At 43.7% G+C, this 18,281-nt stretch overlaps 1 protein-coding gene across 2 annotated transcripts in view; it reads right to left on the bottom strand.

The window, feature by feature from the left end:
• Nucleotides 1-1,468: 1,468 nt before the first annotated feature.
• LOC121287164 (tyrosine-protein kinase JAK2-like) overlaps nt 1,469-18,281 on the bottom strand; it is an 88,460-nt gene continuing 71,647 nt past the window's right edge. For both annotated transcript variants that reach the window (XM_041204763.1, XM_041204762.1), the window contains exons 16-24: nt 17,690-17,841; nt 16,130-16,280; nt 15,214-15,353; nt 13,652-13,841; nt 9,587-9,711; nt 8,126-8,298; nt 6,062-6,179; nt 3,601-3,708; nt 1,469-2,053 (exon numbers count right to left, since the gene is read on the bottom strand). In XM_041204763.1, the coding sequence (XP_041060697.1) occupies nt 1,949-2,053; nt 3,601-3,708; nt 6,062-6,179; nt 8,126-8,298; nt 9,587-9,711; nt 13,652-13,841; nt 15,214-15,353; nt 16,130-16,280; nt 17,690-17,841 (1,262 nt within the window). In that variant the 3' untranslated portion in view covers nt 1,469-1,948. The remainder of the gene's footprint in view (nt 2,054-3,600; nt 3,709-6,061; nt 6,180-8,125; nt 8,299-9,586; nt 9,712-13,651; nt 13,842-15,213; nt 15,354-16,129; nt 16,281-17,689; nt 17,842-18,281) is intronic.

Here is an 18,281-nt window from a genome sequence, read left to right as displayed (position 1 = left end):
CTAATCCACTGCCTATGAATTTATTGTGATTTATGTACCAGGACACCCAAACCCTTCTGGACTGTAGAGTTCTGCAATCTCTCTTCTTTTAAATAATATGCTGCTTCTTTATTCTTCCTGCCTAAAAGGACAAGTTCATATTTTCCCATGTTATACGCTTTCTGCTAATTTTTTGCCCACTCACTTAACCTTTCCATGGCCCCTTGTAGCCTCCTCATGTCCTCCTCAAAACTTACTCTCCTACCTACCTTTGTGTCACCAGCAAATTTAGCAATCATACATTCAGTCTCTTCATCAAAGCACTCGATGTAGGTTGTAAATAGTTGATGCCCCACCACTGCTCCTTGCGGCACTAAGCCAGTTACATCTTGCTAGCCTGAGAATGATCCATTTTTCCCTACTCTCTGTTTGCTAACCAACACTCTATTCATGTTAATATGTTGCCCCTACACTTTGAGCTCTTGTGTTGTAACCTTTGATGTGGCACCTTATCAATCCCAGTTGGGTGGTACGGTGGGGGCAAGGTGGGTGGGGGAGGGGAAGCAGAAGTTGGAATTTGGGATTAAATTTGGAATCGTTGCGTCACTTCCCCCTTATAACTTACCCTGGAAAATCGAACCTGAATAGAGTAGAGGGGAGTGGTGGGGAAGGGCTGCCACATGTTCTGCTTACCTCTGTTAATTCCACCAGATGGTTTTGGGGGATGATTTCTGCTGACGTTTCGGGAGCCCAAGCCATTGCACACCACTGCCTGTCAGTGGGTTCCAACTTTCCCTGAGTGCTGGTTTGGGTTTCACTGTGGGCCTCACAAAACAGGGCGATCAATCCCAAAGGAGCTGATTACCTGCTGATGTTTGGGTACGTGATCAATGGCAAAGGCCCTGTTCTGAGAGTTTGGAGCCAGGGAGGTTTGTGGATCCATCATACCTCAACCATTGGGTGAGTCACGCATCAATTATTCTGACAACCCCCCCTTCCCCAATCATACACAAACACCATTCAGATAGTGGCTCGTTGCTGAGTGAACTCTCACTCAGATTTGCAGGAGCCATGTGCAAAGTTCTATTAAACTGAGGCCAATAACCAACAGGTAAGTTGTTTTAATAAACCTAGTAATCAAACAGGAGTCAGCTCAAAAAACAGTATCAATTCATATATTATATTAGAATTGATATGTAGGCTGCAAGCTGCATTGAAAAGAGAGGTGAAGATCTTACCTGGGCCTTGCAATGATACAATGCTGTCACAATTCTTTATGATACCCGTATGATATTTTAATGGGATTTCCCATTTTAAGCCAAACAGTGACAGGTTACAGGATTCGATTTCGAATCCCTTCCTTCCCACCCCACCGCCCCCACCTCCCCCACCACTCCCCCAAGAGCAGCCGCCAGTTGGCAAACACCTCAGCCATTCTGCCCATCCTCAGTTTATGTGCCTAGGAGGAAGACATCAATTGCAAGTTATCTTTAAGACAAGCGGTGAGTTATATTAAATGGCCTGTGCCTCTCCTCGCGCTCTCGCTGCCTGTTGTCTCTGCACTCGAAGGGAGAGATCATGGCTGTTTAAATGTAACAAAAGTGCAAGAAAATTGCAGAAGGAGAAAATGTAGTCCTAGTATCTGACTCCTTCCAACATCCAACAGTCGCAGCGTGAAGTTGTATTCAATATTTTGAAGGTGTTGAATATTGTGGAACTCAGCAAGCTGTGGCAGGGAGAGTTTGGGCTGCACCACATAGCAACAGTCACTGCACTTCAAGAGTAATTAATAATGCGATGCTCATTGAGGCAGTTCAAACAACTTGATAATGTTAAATATGGGTGCAAGGGCTATGAGTTTCTTCGTGAATTGTCTTGCGTTCAATCCTGGCTTTTGGTGACATGTATGGTACAACATGGTCCCCATGTTTGCTCAGTTCCCATGTTTGTCTCCAGCGACCAACGCTAATCACCGAAGGGCATCGTACATCTCTTCGATGTTTCGCAGCAATTCCACGAACGTCGGTCTTTGTGCAGGATTGTGGTTCCAGCAGCTCAGCATTACATTGTACATCTGGACAATAGTTAAAAAGAGTCAACAGTTATCATTAACAATTAAAACTGAGACCATGCAGCATGTTCTAATCAAACACACTTCCGGAAGCTCACAATATGCTGGTTTAACGGGTGAATATATGCCTGTTTGGAGCTGAGCCGTACACAGACCACACTTATCTAATCCTAGTTCATAAAATCATATGGCATAGGTGGAGGCTATTCAGCCCATCGTGCCTGTGCTGGCTCTTTGAAAGAGCTATGCAATTAGTCCCACTACCTCTGCTCTTCCCCATAGTCCTGCAATTGTTTTCCTTTTTAATTATATATTCTTCTGAACTTCAGTATTGAATCTGTTTTCGTCACTCTTTCCAGCAGCGCATTGCAGAACAAAACAACTCACTGCATTAAAAGATATTTCCCTCGTATCCAACCTCCACCAATTGTCTGAAAGATGGTGCTGAATCAGTTGCTCTCGGTTGGAGTAACAGTAAGGTGCTACAATTACTTTCAAAATCCCTGGGCTAGGGATGGGAACCATATGCCAGTCCTTGCTCTCCTTCTTGACTGTCTCTCCTTCCCCCTGTTTGAAACTGGGTGATTTCTGGAGTTTCTGGTGAAGTTATGGCACTGTAATGGGAGCAGATTGCAGGAAATTCATGGCCATTGCCTACATTGGTCAGCTTTTATTTTAATTTTATAATCCCCTGGCATCTCAGTCATGGTGCTGGGTTGTTGGAATCAGAGACTAGCCTTGTGGGACAGTGTAAAACGAGTGGAATCATATTAAGCATCTATTAGACTCCCAAGCCAACATCAGTTCCAGTGCTATCTGCCAAAGTGAATTTTTTAAAAAATTCATTCATGGGATGTGAGCATCACTGGCCAGGTCAGCACTTATTGCTCAGTCCCAATTGCTCTTGAGAAAGTGATGGCGAACCAGCTGTTTTCCATACCAAATCTTTAAGGGGCCAAGAGAGTAGAACAATGACTTTGGATCAGTTGGTTTAAAAGCAGTTTGGCTGTTCTCATTGGCTCAGAAAACTAAGGCAGTGAACAGTTGACTAATGAGGTTGCCAGCTTCGATCCTTCGTCTTTGCTGAGTTAGTTGAGCTCAATCGGTTGGTAAAATTGTCCTTGATATCCCTGAGCTAGAGAGGTCAGCCCGTCGTGCCTATGCTGGCTCTTTGAAAGAGCTATGCAATTAGTCCCACTCCCCCTGCTCTTTCCCATTGTCCTGCAATTTTTTCCTTTTTAATTATATATTCTTCTGAACTTGATTATTGAATCGGATGTCTATCCAATAAGTCTTTATCTGGGAAAATATAAGTCTCCTTGGTGGCTAAAACCTAAATCGAATCCCCAGAACCTGAGATATGTCTAACTTAATGGGAAGATGACATTAAGCTTTAATGCCAATCTTTCCCATTAGAATGGTCAGGCGAATGTTCTTGGGTTTGTCAATATCTAAGTGGTTTCCTGGTCTGTATGTAGACCTGAAGTTCCATGATATTACCCATAAAGACAAAGGCCTGGGACAATACCTGATACATGCAGCATCCTTACCTCTCTAGAACAGTCCTTCGGTGCTGGGAGGCGTTTGGTTTTCAAGACTTCAAGCATTTGTAAGACAATCTGGCCCTGTTTATCTGAACCAATCATCCGCAGAAACTCCTTTTCAAAAGAAGAAAAGAAAAGAATAGGAACATTACTTTGATCACTGCATCTCCAACCTTTCCTCTTTTATTCCTGTGGAAGCTCAAAGACTTCATCTCATCCATTCCTCTCCTCATGCTATCCCAATGGGTTGAACTTGAGTCACATCCTGGGAGTTACCAGTGACCAGAAACTGAACTGGACTAGCCATATAAATACTGTCGCTACAAGAGCAGGTCAGAGGCTAGGAATCCTGCAATGAGTAACTCACCTCCTGACTCCCCAAAGCCTGTCCACCATCTACCATTCACAAGTCAGGAGTATGATTGAATACGCTCCACTTACCTGGATGGGTGCAGCTCCAAGAACATTGAAGAAGCTTGACGTCTTCCAGGACAAGGCAGCCCACTTGATTGGCACCCCATCCACAAACATTCACTCCCTCCACCACTGACACACAGTGGCAGCAGTGTGTACCACCTACAAGATACACTGTAGGAGCTCACCAAGCCTCCTTAGACAGCATCTTCCAAACCCATGACTGTTACCATCTAGAAGGACAAGGACAGCAGATACATGGGAACACCACCACCTGGAAATTCCCCTCCAAGCCACTCACCACCCTGACTTAGAAATAAATCACCGTTCCTTCACTTTGCTGGGTCAAAATCCTGGAACTCCCTCCCTAACAGCACTGTGGGTATACCTACACCACATGGGCTGGAGCGGTTCAAGAAGGCAGCTCACCACCACCTTCTCAAGGGTAATTACGGATGGGCAATAAATGCTGGCCCAGCCAACGATGCCCACATCCCATGAATGACTTAAAAAAAGACATTGCACTGCCTCCTCATCCAGTTTATTCTTTCCCAGGACTTCAAATTCAGCAACTCAGTCTTTCCCTCAACAATTTAAAGATTCTTAAACACCAAAATTGGCATTAACCCCATAACTACTTCATGACTTTTTCTCTTTCTGAGTCTTTCATAACCCTTCAACTGATTTTCTCAATCATCCCATTAATCATAAATTTTAGGCAGGATTTTCCCTGTGGGATTCTGAATCCCACTGTCAGTCTCAAAGGAGTTAGAAGCCTGCAATTTGTGGGAAACAGTCACTCGATGTAATTTTCCCTGAATTAGCTAATTAATGGCCAGAGGGTGGGCTCACTGTCCAATTAAAGATAGCAGTGGGCTCTTGAAGTTGGACAACCAATCAGAGGCCAATTCTAGCTTAAAAGCCGTAACAGGTTGTCATAGCAGGTAAGTGAGCAAGAGTCCAAAATGGAGGCGCCCTCTCTCCAGCATTCTCAAAGTTTAATTTAAAAATGCTGAAATTCCAATCTCTTGTGGTTGGACACTTTTTATGACTGTCATAGCTGTTTTCCTGTTGTCATATTTTGTTCATACTTTGGTGTTGACATTTTTCATTGTAAATTCCTGTGTCAAAATATAGAAGGGAATTTGCCTATGTAAACTTCTCACACTGTAATTACACCCTTCCACCAGTGGTGGTGATGTAGCTCCACCGTTCTGTGACTCCCAGCTCCTTGGCCTCCACTGCAGAGAAACCTTTATGTTTCACCTACCTCTGCTTCCCTCATTCCCAAATTACTGCAAGTTTTTCATTTAAGAATGAGCAATGATTGTACTACAGAATAAACAGACAGAAAATAATATTTTAAATGAGGTGTCGATAAATTCTGACAGTTGTGCATCTTGATTCAATTATTCCCCTGCTTCTTAACCCTGCCTTACCTGAAGCATATGTTTGGTTTTGACTTCCGGAATGCAGTACTGAAGGAGATTAACTGTTTGCTGCTGTTTTAATGGATGTTAAGATATTAAGAGCATGACAAGATGGTTAGCTCACAAAGACTACTTATTAAAAAAAAAGTGTCAGATTTTCTTATTATATTTCAATTCTACGTGATCCAACTCCAATCTTTCTCGCTATTCCATAGCATGTTTGTCATTGTTTCTCTGAACTTTGATCTTTCATTGCCTCAAACTCCAAATCTTACACTTCTTGGAAATCAGACCTTGATGTGCCACCTGTTACTTGACATCAGTCTCTGCAAGGAACTCCAAACGTGTAAATTTCTTACATCCCTCAGTCTGTCCTTCCACCGAACAGTCTACAGAGCAAATTCTGACCTTGTGCAATAGTGCAACAACATGGAAATTAAAAAAAAAATACTCTGTACTTTATTATTTGAATGTGAAGATAGACAGGTATAAGGCTTTCAGCATTTGGATATCTAGTGCAAGACTGATTTCCCACACAAAGCCAAGGTCCACTTCCACAGGGTTTAAAATCCCTGCCCTGGCAACATTTGTGGATTTGCCTCCACCTCAATATCAGCACTTACCATTGGCGGACTCCTGCTTCGATCACTGTACGTGAACAACTCGTAAAGCACAACACCAAAGCTCCACACATCCGACTCTCTGGAAAACTTGCTGTCGGACAGAGATTCGAAAGCATACCTAAACGCAAAGGGATTTCAGTTCAAAAATTACAGTCCAGACTTTCCAGTCAGCAGCTTTACTACCAAAACCTCACCAGTGTTTTTTTTGTTGTTGATTCGTGGATGTGGGATCACTGCATTTATTGCCCATCCCTAATTACCCTTGAGAACTGCTGAAAGGATTCATGAATGGTTTGCTGAGTCATTTCAATGGACCTGGACCCAGATATACATCAGTCAGGGTAAGGAGAGCAGATTTCCTTCCCTAAAGGACATTGGTGAACCAGATGGGTTTTTAACAACAGTCTAGTAGTTTTACAGTCACCATTACACATGTTAGCTTTTTAACTTCAAGATTTATTTAATTAATTAATTGAATTTAAATTACCAGCACTATGGCAGGATTGGAACTCAGGTCTCCAGAGCGGTTCTCTGAATTACTAGCACAGTAACATTACCACTATGCTATCATCCCCAATCTCAGTGGACCATGTAGATGCTGCAAACTGCAACCAGGGGAAGATGTTTCGGGTTGGCGAGCCGGGGGGCGGGATCCACTCGCTGACGCGTAAAATAACACGTGGTGACATTGAGCGGGTCTCCTGATGTCACCGTGCGTCATTTAGATTTTCAGTTCAGCAGGCACACAGCCGACTCGGCTCCGCGCCCACCAAACTGTCAAAGGCCTATTAAGACCATTTAAAGAGTCATTAAAACAAGTAACAGGCCTGCTTGTCCAGCCTTCAGGTTGGTGGGGGGTGGGGGGGGGGGGCAGGTGGAGAGCCCAGGCGGCCTTCGCATTTTTCATGGAACCTCATCCACGGGGGGGCGGGGGATGAGGTTTCATGAAGGCTTCATTAACTAAATAAAATTATTTATCAAGATTCACGAACATGTCCCAGCTCATGTGACACTGTCACATGAGGGGACGTGGCTTAAAATATTTCCTTTTCTTTATTTAAATTTTTAAACCTTAAGATAATCTCCTTGAGGCACAGAGGTGCCCCGGGGAGATTTCTGCGCTCTTATGGGTGCTTGCACGAAAGAGCTCAGGCCCCGACTCAGGGAATCCCCTTCTGTCCGCACAGGGAACACCCAGTGCTTCCAGATGTGTGTCACGCCCATGTAAAATGGCAGCGCGGCCCCAAACGGGGGGGGTCCGATCAGGTTCGTGCAAACCCCCGGCTGCCCCCGCACAACCCCACTTAACGGGGGAGGGGGGGGATGGAAATTTCTGCCCCAAGTTACGCTGGTAATTGGCGGAGGGAAGTGACTGTTTAAGCTTGCTAATGGGGAACCAATCAAGCTTTGTCCTGGATGTTGTAAAGCTTCTTGAGTATTGTTGCAGCTGCACTCATCCAGGCAAATGGAGCATATTCACAGAGGTAGATTAAAGCTACTGTTTCTATCTTTTTATCGAACTATGTTTCAGTGCGTCACTCTTGCCTCTGAGTCAGAGAGCTGTGAATTCAAGCCCCACACCAGGGCTTGAACAGAAAAATCTAGGTTGACACTCTCAGTGCAGTACTGAGTGAGTGCTGCACTGTCAGAGGTACTGTCTTTGGATGAGGCATTAAGTCCAGGCCCTGTCTGTCCTCTCAAGTGGCTGTAAATTGAACCCCACAGCACGACTTTGAAGATGAGCAGGAGGGTTCTCAATGATGTCCTGGGCTAATGTTTATTCCTCAACCATTGTCACAAAGCAGATTATCTGGTCATTATCACATGGCTGTTTGTGGGAGCTTGCCGTGCGCAAATTGGTTGCCTCTTTTCCTACAACAGTTCATGTATTTAAAAAAGTACTTCATTAGCTGTAAAATGCTTTGGAATGCCCTGTGACCATGGAAGTTGCTATATAAATGCAAGCCTTTCTTTTGCAACACAGGATTCCTCAGAAATCAGCCTCATGCAGTAACTGACTGAGCCACTGGGGGGAACGCTTCATTGCTCATTAAGAACTCTCACCAAAAGATCGGACTCTCTCCAGGCTCCAGCACTTTGTAATAATCCTTGTCTCCAGGCAGAATCTTGGTCAGTCCAAAGTCACCTATTTTTACACAGGTGTCACTTTCTACCAGAATGTTCCGTGTTGCCAGGTCCCTGTGTACGTAGCGTTTGGAGCCAAGATAGTCCATCCCCTTTCAAAAAGAACATGAAGATTTGTCACATGTGGCTTGTAGATTGGAGCATTTCAACTTTTGTGTCTTATTAGGGAAAGTACTAAAGTTAACCTTTGAGGAAGCACTTGGGATCTGAATTGGGTGACCAACCCTCCACCATTGTCCCGGAGCAGGGTTTGAAGACTAACACATGAATTAGGAGCAGGAGTAGGCCATTTGGTCCCTCAAGCCTGCTTTGCCATTCAATATGGTCATGGCTGATCCGATTGTGGCCTCAACTCCACTTTCCCGTCTGTCCCCATATGACTCCCTTGCAGATCAAACATCTGTTTAACTCAGCCTTGAATATATTCAATTACCTAGCTGCACTGCTCTCTGGGGAGCAGAATCCCACAGGCGAGCAACCCCTGGGAGAAGAAATTCCTCCTCATCTCAATCTTAAATGGGAGACCCCTAATTTTTAAACTGGGCCCCCTAATTCTAGACTAATTCACCGTCAACGCTCACCCTCAGGATCTTCTCTGTTTCAATAAGGTCACCTCTCATTCTTCTAAATTCCACTTGGCCCAACCTGCTCAACCTTTCCTCATAAGTTTATCCCAAGAATCAGTCAAGTGGACCTTCTCTGAACTGCTTCTGATGCAATTGTATCTTTTCTTAAGTAAGGGGGCAAAAACTGTATGCCATACTCCAGATGCGGTAATCCCCAGGACACTTAAGCAAGCAAACCCAGGGAAATTAATCATTAAAAAATTGTATTTTGAAAATAAAATTCTTTGACTATTTTGGTTATTAATTATACAAATATCAGACATGGGCGGAGGAAAGGTGACTTGACTGACAGCCAAGATCACCCAACCAGGTAATGTGGAGCCTGTGCTCTTTCTGATTGGTCATTGGAAGGCGGGGCATCATTAGGATGGATGTATTGAGTGGCCAATAGCAGGCCTGTAGGGGTGGGGTGGAGCGATTGGAGGCAACAGGTCAGGCCATCTTTAGGAAAGCTTCCTTCCAGGATTAGCCATGATGCTAAAAAGGGAATCTTTAGCAGTCCCTCAGGTAAAGGAAATTCAAACAGTTGAATGTGGGTTGGATTCTACATATGACTTTGTTTTCAAGTGTGGAAAGGTGAAAGGAGTTGACAGAAGCCTAGTAAAGCTGATACAAGGAGCTTGTGGAACAGGTTTGCCTATGGGCCTTCACTCTCTGTTCCATTGATACAAAGGTACCTGGTCACCCCAAATCACCCAGTGTCATACATAGCCAAACCATACTAGTCAAACCCTTTCTCCTTGGCCTTACTCACCTTACATATTTGTGAGGCGTACAGCAAGAGCTTTTTATGATCCAGTCTGTGTTTGTTCTTTTGCAGGTAATCTCGCAGGCTTCCATATGGCAGGTATTCCATGATTAGTCTCAGGTTCCTGTGCCCTGCGGAAATAAAATAACAGCTATTTCTGACACAAGGAGTGTTGCAGGGGCGTGTAACACTGGTGAGTCACAGACAGTGTGGGACATATTGCGGAGATATGTGAATAGCGCAGAGCTTTTGGTAAAACCTGAATGTATTTTTAATGAGTCTGAGTGTTTCACACAGATGAGTTTTTTAATCTTTAGAACACATTTTTATGCAAACATTTAGCCAACACATAAGAAATAAAAATACAGATTTCTACCTTTAATGAAGAAGGAAATTATTCATCACTGAGGAATCCTTCTCTCGCCCCTATTCTCCAATTCCTCTGTGCTTTACTATTTTTTTGTTCTTTTTCTATCAGTATTACTACCATGCTGTCTGATTTCTTCTAAACTTCAAGACCTTGCTGCGCCCTCTTCCTTCCTTCAGTCTCCACCCTCCCTATGTTGAAATCAAGACTTGTTGAATCATCACCCATTCTAAATCCAAAACTGTGGGACTCCTGATGCATGTGGGACTCCTGAAGCCCTTGCTTCATCCTACAAGCTTCAGACTTTTAGTACTAAAGACTGGCGCTGTTTAGCTGCAACATCACAATCAGACAGCCTGCGGTTAAAATGGATTTGTGCCTTCCTGTATTCTTTGACGTGGGTTTCAATGCTGTTAGAATCAGCAGGGAAAGGGTTAAAACTGCACGGTGTAAGGCATTTCAGTAAGGAAAGCACATCGGTTTGATGTTTCTTTTATTCATTTGCAGGATGTAGGTGCTACGACAAGGCCAGCATTTATAACCCATCCCTAATTGCCCTTGAAAAGGTGGTGGTGTGCTACCTTCTTGGAGGGTCTTGCTAAGTCATTTTAAAGGGCCGTTAAGAAGCTACTGGACTAGTGGGTCTAGGATCACATATAGTCCAGACCAGGTAAGGAAGATAGATTTCCTTCCTTAATGGAAGGACCTTAGTGAAGTAGATTTTTTTTTTTATATAACAGTCCAGTAGTTCTATGGTCACCATGACCGATACTAGCTTAGTCGTTCTATATTCATTTAATTAACTGAATTTAAATTCACTAACTGCTATAGTGGGATTTGAATGTCTTTCTTAGGACCATAAGTCCAGGCTACTGGATTACTAGTCCAGTAACATAGCCATGTACCCCCACAGATATCTGGAGAGACTAGAGAAGCTGAGGTTGTTCTCCTTAGAGCAGAGGAGGTTAGGTAGAGTTTAATGGTAAAATTCAAAATTATGAGGCTTTTCGACAGAGTAGCTAGAAGAGAAACTGTTTCCAATGACAAGAGGTCCAGTATCTAGAGGACACAGATTTAAATAATTGGGCAGAAAAAAGGTGTACCTCATAGGGGCACAAGGACCACTTACAGGAGAGAGTGGCAGCTGCTGAACCCAAGAGAATATCTACTGTTAAAAAGCCCCTATGCATGACAGCACAAGGCTGGCAACAGTAGAAATGCAGGTCCTTTAAAGAGTAAACCAGGACAATTTTCAGAGTGAATGGAGAGCAGGTGATGCTCATTGAAGCCTGTATTAAGAGCTGGGTTTTCCCCCAGTCAGGGGGTGTTGAGTGGTGGCCGAGTTGGTGCTATTGATAGAGTTGATCAGCAGACACTTCTTGGGTGGAAACTTAAGATATATTTACAAAGAACTCAGCAGCTTTCAGCTCAAACTCTATCTCTACTCTACTAACTGTTGAAGTAGCTCGCGCTACTCTCCTATTGGGTACGAAAGATCATGTGATCTTCCTTAAACATTATTCTTAAAGGTACATTGCACACTAAATAAATCCATAATTACTACATTCCCCCCCTTTTACTCAGATATACATTTTATATTTACAGGTACAAATTTCTCAAGACAACGAATTATTTACACTGGGTAGGGAATTTACAAGTTCAGTCTTTCAGCTGGTTTCCTAAACTTGTGGAATGTCGCAGCTCCGCAACTTCAGGTCCTTTGTCAGGAACCTCCTTTTCCAGAGTTGCCTGAACATAAGGTGCTTCAGTGGGCACTTGCAGTTCTGTATCTTCAACTCTTACAGGAACATCAGACACGTCAGTCCTGTGCTCTCAACAGGAAACGCTGACCCGCTTGTGAACACTGGTGGAATTATTTCTTGGTGATCCATTTTCTCTCTCCCTTAAGTGGTCCACATGTCTCTGTATGACTAAGCCTTCCACCTCCACATGGTAAGGTAGAGGTCCAGTCACTGAACTTATTTTACCCGGTAACCACTTTGGTCCTTCTCTGAAGTTCCTTGTGTATACCGCCTCTCCCACGGTAAATTTCTTCCTCACAACTATGGCAGTCGTGTCTAGTTTTCTGGTTTTCCCGACTCCTTTTCACCTTCCTCCCTAAATTCGGCATTATTAAGCTCAGTCTCATCCTGAGACCAAGTTTCAAAAATAACTCCGCAGGTACTTACACTTGTACACATCACACTTGTTGTGTGAGGGGTCGTTCTATAATGGAAAAGAAAGTGTGCTAGTTTGGTTGTTAAGGAATCTCCAGTTTTTGCGCCCTTTTCAGTTAGGGTTTTCCGCTCGATGTGGAGGGCGGTGCCATTTTGTGCACCCTGTATTGCTTTTGAATCTCTAACTGCACTTTCCATGGCCAGTGCTATCTCTAGCACCTTCCTGAAATCCAAATCACTTCGAACAATCATCTTTCCTGAATGGTGTCTTCATTCACACACTAAATGATCTCTGAGTATGTCATTTAGTGATGTACCAAACTCTCAAATGTTCCGTGAACTGCTTCAGATATGCCACATAACATGCAACTGTCTCACTTGAGGCTCTGTTTGTTGAATTAAACTTGAACTTTTGCATCGTTACTGAGGGTTTTGGTTGATAATGACCCTTCACAAGGTACACCAATTCATCACAATTTTTCGAATCTGGGACACTGGGTGCCTTCAAACTTCGAATCAAGCTGTAGGTTTTATTCCCACGTGTACATAAGAGGATCGCTCGCCTCTTCTCTTCCCCAGTAATCTCGTTCACTTGAAAAAAGAACATGAGGCATTCAATGTACTGAGACCAATCGTCCATAGCTGGATCGAAAGGATCAATTCTTCCAAATTGCAGCATTTTGAGAGGGAATATCTTCTTTAATCTAACAGAGCTTTCCACTTACAATCACTGGGCGAGGTACAGTGCCAATTTTCCTTTCATTTGATTTCTTCTATTAAACTTGTTTATCTTCATCGCCAGTTTACTGAGAGTGGTGGCTGAGTTGGTGCTATTGACGGGGTTGATCAGCAGATGCTTCTTGGGTGGAAACTTAGTTCATTTACAAGGAACTCAGCAGCAATTACATGCGTGCTTTCAACTCAAACTCTATCAAACTCAAACTCTACTGAGGTAGCCGGCGCTACTCTCCTATTGGGTACGAAAGATCATGTGATCTTCCTTAACAAGCATTATTCTTAAAGGCATGCTAGACACTGAATAAAACCATAATTATTACAGGGGGATTGGATTCTGGGCAGGGAGAGGATTCAGAAGGCCTAAAGTGCTGTAAGCTGCAGGGCTATGGGCCGGGTGCAGGAAGGTGGGATTAGAAAGGGCTGGCATGGACAAGATTGGCCGAATGGCCTCCTTTTGTGCTGTAACTTTTCTATGGTTCTATGGAAGAGTGGAAACTGGTACTTGTACCGAACTACAGTTTAACAACAAGGTAGTTGTGATTCACACAATGTCTTCTGCTGCTTGATTCAGTAAATGGATATCCACTGAATAAACAAGGACTGGACAGGACAGAATGGGCCTCAAGATCTAATGTGCCTTGTTTCTTACTTTTTCAACCCTGCACCATGAGACCTCGCCCTTTCTCCCCTAGTTCCTCAATGAGAAATATTGCCAACATGAAGTTTTCAGTTCCAAATTATTCTTAACAAATAAAGAAAACAAAGATCAGGAAAAACATTTCCACTCACCGACACTGTAGCAGACCCCTTTGTATTTTACAATGTATTCACTGTGGAGATTTTTGACCACCGCAATCTCTCGCTCAAAATCACGAAGGTGCTCTGTTGTGCTGTGCTGTAGCTTTTTCACGGCGACCAGGTCTCCTGTGTTGTCACCGAGTGGATCGTATCGGCACAGCTCCACACTGCCAAAGTTTCCCTGCCAATGAGGCAACAAGTGTAACTGAGCAAACTGGGCTTGTGGATAGGGTGTTGCCAACCCTCCAGGAATGCCCCAGAGTCTCCAGGAATTAAGGATTCATCTGCAGGATACTGTGGGGAACAACTTCCAGGAGAAAGGTCAGGAGGAAAATTTTAAAAATTGCATGGGAGGTGATGGGTTTTTGGTGTAGATATTAACAGAGGCCCTGTCTGGCACCTCAGGTGAATGTAAAAGATCCTGTGACACTATTGGAAGAGGGTGTTCTAGCACAAATTAAATTTATTCTTTCATGGGATGTGAACATCACTGGCAAGGCCAACATTTTTTGCCCATTTCTAATGGCCCTTGAACTGAATGACTTGCTAGGCTTTTTCAGAGGGCAGTTAGGAGTCAACTACATTGCTGTGGGTCTGGAGTCACATGTAAACTGGATAAAAAAGGGACATGTCGAAGCTTCTCATCTTGCACTCATTAGGACACTTCGCAAGAATACCAGTGCTAGGGGAAAACAACAATTTATACTATATGATAAGTGAGTGCTGATTGGTTGGCAAGTAGACCCTAATTGGTAGAGGCATTGCCATGGAGAATGCACCAATTGATGGTGACTGACACTTAACTGCCAAGTATTGTTTGTTTGAAATTTGACAGCTTGACCCTGATTGGTCAAGGTGTTGCTCTGAGGAATGAGTCAGTGAATGGCTGTCACTTATTCTGTTTATCTGAAACAGGTGCAATGTGTGTACAAAGTGTCTGCAAAGTGTCCTGATGAGTGCAAGGCAAAAAACTTTGACATGTCTCTTTTTTCAGCAATACTCCAGTTCTGTACTACCAAATGACTGTAAACCAAACAGGGTAAGGGCATTAGTGAAATAGATGGCTTTTTACAACAACCAATGATAGCTGCCGTGGCCACCATTACTGAGGCTAGATTTATAATTCCTGATTTTTAAACTGAATTCAAATTCCACCAGGAGCCATCATGGGATTTGAACCTGTGCCCCCCAGAGGATTAGCCCAGGCCTTAGATTATTATCCATTGATATTACATCAGGCCATCATCTTCCCCCAAAATCTCTGAGCCAACATCATTAAAGTGAATGAATTGGTCATTTGTCTCATTGCTGTTTGGGGATCTTGAGATAGACACAAATTGGCTGCCATGTTACAACAGTCCCTACATTTCCAAGGTATATCATTGGCTGTTAACCTCTTTGAGACATCCCAAGGACCTGAAGAAAGCTATAGAAATGACTTGAGATCAGTGAACCCAGCACAGGCCAGGATTTGAGAAGTGACCTTCATGCTCATATCTAATTCTCTCCTCCTTCACCATAATTTTATTCCTCTATGAATTCAGTGCAAATACCTTGCCCAACATTGAGATGAATTTAAGATGCCTCTCTTCAAAGAAACTGGGATCATCCTGTTTCCTCATGTCAACAAAGCGCCAGAAGCCATCAGTACTGGGGAGGTCACTGGGGGACAAGTCACAGAGCCTTTCATAGTCTGCAAGAAGACAACAAGGTCATTAACAACACCAGGGATTAATGCAGGGTTAAACTCTAACCTTTCACCTCAAGAGTCTTGTTCAATTCCAGCCTAAATTAGTGGAATATAGATCTCCTTTCTCTGTGAAATTAGCTTTTTCAGTCTTAACAGTGTGTTGCACTGCCAACTGCCGCTAATTTGGCAGCAAATAGTTCAAAAATGGCATACGCATTCAGGCCACAGAGTGTCTTCTGAGATTGCGGTTGAGGCGCATTGATTGGGAAGTGGAAGCGGGGGCTTTACTCTGTATCTAACCCTGTGCTGTCCTGGGAGTGTTTGATGGGGACAGTGTAGAGGGAGCTTCACTCTGCATCTAACCCCAGGCTGTACCTGTCCTGGGAGTGTTTGATGGGGACAGTGTAGAGGGAGCTTTACTCTGTATCTAATCCCGTGCTGTACCTGCCCTGGGAGGGTTTGATGGGGACAGTGTAGAGGGAGCTTTACTCTGTATCTAACACCGTGCTGTACCTGTCCTGGGAGTGTTTGATGGGGACAGCGTAGAGGGAGCTTTATTCTGTATCTAGCCTGTGCTGTCCATTCCACATTAGCACACTAGCTTGAGGAGGACAAAATTCACAAAAAAGGGAAATAAATTGTAAAATACTCCATTTAGCCTTTTACTTATATATTGTATCCCGAAATACTTTTTCTTTCTGTACTACTGTCTTGTGACTTTCCTACAGTGGGGTGGTGTTTGTGGGGTAAGGTGTAGCCCTGAGTTCTAAACTGTTTACCTGATGTGTTCAATCTGTTGAGTTCTCTGATGATGGCTCTGAAGGATGGCCGCAGATAGGGCTGGTAGTTCATGCACTGATTGATGAGGTTGGCGAGTTCTGTCCACCTGGGAGCAGGAAGATGGAGACCATCCTCGTAAAACTGTAGCTTCTGCACGATACATGAAGCAAAAAAAAAAACTGACATAAGAACACATCATTACAAATCTCCCCCGGTGAGGTTTTGTTTTCTGGCAGCCTCTACAATCTGCAACTGATCTGCTCCGTCAGACCACTGCCTGGGTGGTGAAGGGAAAATGTGTACCAATGGGAAATCCAATAATTAGTCCAGAACTGAGCCAGCCAGACAAGAGAGGTCCCAGGATCAATCACAGCTCTCCATTGAGTTGCTGTGGCTCATTGTGTAGCACATTCACCTCTTAGTCAGAAAATTGTGGGTTTAAGCTTCACGCCAGAGACTTGAACACTCCCAGTGCAGAATTGAGGGAGTGCTGCTCTGTCAGAGGTGCTGTCGTTCAGATGACAGATTAAACTGAGGTCCTATCTGCCCTCTTGCATGGATGTGAAAGATCCCATGGTATTATTTTAGAGAGAAAGGAATTCTCCTTGGTGCCCTGGCCAACATTTATGACACAATAGATTATCCAGACCTTGATGTTTCTGGGATCTTGCTGTGTGCAAATTGCCTGTTGTATTTCATCCATTACAACAGTGACTAAACTTCAAAATTACTTCATTTGCTGTAAAGCGCTTTGTGATAGCCCAAGACAGTGACAGGTGCTATATAAATGCAAGTCTTTAAACAAGTTAGGAATAGAGGTTCATTCATTGACCTTGGCAATCTTAGACTAAGTCAGAAATGGAGCAAATTAAGCTGGGGTCCTGCTCCGAGTTTATTTTCAATGAGCCATGCTGGAATGTATATGTATGTAGATATTGCATGGGGACATTATTCCTGTGATATCTCCTACAGTTTGGCAGCTACCAACATTCAATGATTACACTCGCATGGTGAATGATGTGTGGAATAGTACCCCAGCATGAACCAAGAGGAGAAGGGAGACAATTTGTCAAAAAGGGTGAAATATAGGGGAGGGCCAGAAAGACTGAGGAAACACTGAAGGAATAGTAACATTTACACACAATATTTTGCTATTCTCTGTAATATGCACAGGGGCTGCTATTCCCTTATAATATAACATAGGGTTAATGTTATTCCTTGTAATATGCAGTCTGTTATTCTATATAACGTAGAAAGTATCTGCTATTCCCTACATCATCCACAGGGGCCGCTATTCCCTGTAACATAATGGGGTCTACTATTCCCAATAATTTATATAGGGTTTGTTATTTCCCTATAATATATAACATCTTGCTACACCATCTAATGTATACAAGAGTAGCTATTCTGAATTCTATGGCTGGTTTGGGATTTGGATTTAAAAAGAATTTCTGTTGTTGAATTCTCCCAGTGTTGCACAACATAATTCTTTGCTACTGAATAGCTCCAGAACAAAACCTATTGAAATGTTGACCATCTAGAAGTGGATGGCTCCATACCCGTGTGGGCTCCATGCTGTAGAGAGGAAGGTCTCCTCCGCTGAATATCTCCCACAGCGTTGTCCCAAAACTCCACTTGTCTGATTCTAGAGCCAGATGGTTGGGTTCGTCAATGCATTCTGGAGCTGCCCAGGGAATCCTGTCAATTCGTACTGCAGGAAAAGCACCGTCATATATCAGCCTCACATTTAGCAATGAACTTTTTTTCCAAAACGACAAGACCTCCACCAGCTAGGAAAACAGATTCACCGGGTGCGTGGGAGCAAGTTCCCTTCTGAATCGAGCACCATCCCAACTTGGACAGAAATCAGCCATTCCTTCCTTGCTGGGTCAGGATCCCAGAACTCTGTACCTAGCAACACAACGGGAGCGCATTCACCACATGAGCTGCAGCAGTCCAAGAAGAACGCCCACCATCTCCTTTTCGAGGGCCATTAGGGATGGGCAATAAATGCCAATCTTGCCGGCAACAATTCCCACATCCAGGCAAGAATTTGCTTCTAAAAGGGGCATCAACACACACCTGTCATATTGACTGGGTGCGTTCAATGTTCTTTCCCCCGGAATTTCCGCACCATTGATGGACAATCTC

The sequence above is a fragment of the Carcharodon carcharias genome, chromosome 14 (genome assembly GCF_017639515.1).
Source record: "Carcharodon carcharias isolate sCarCar2 chromosome 14, sCarCar2.pri, whole genome shotgun sequence".
Taxonomy (NCBI): Eukaryota; Metazoa; Chordata; class Chondrichthyes; order Lamniformes; family Lamnidae; genus Carcharodon; species Carcharodon carcharias.
This window is presented reverse-complemented; position numbering and strand designations above follow the sequence as displayed.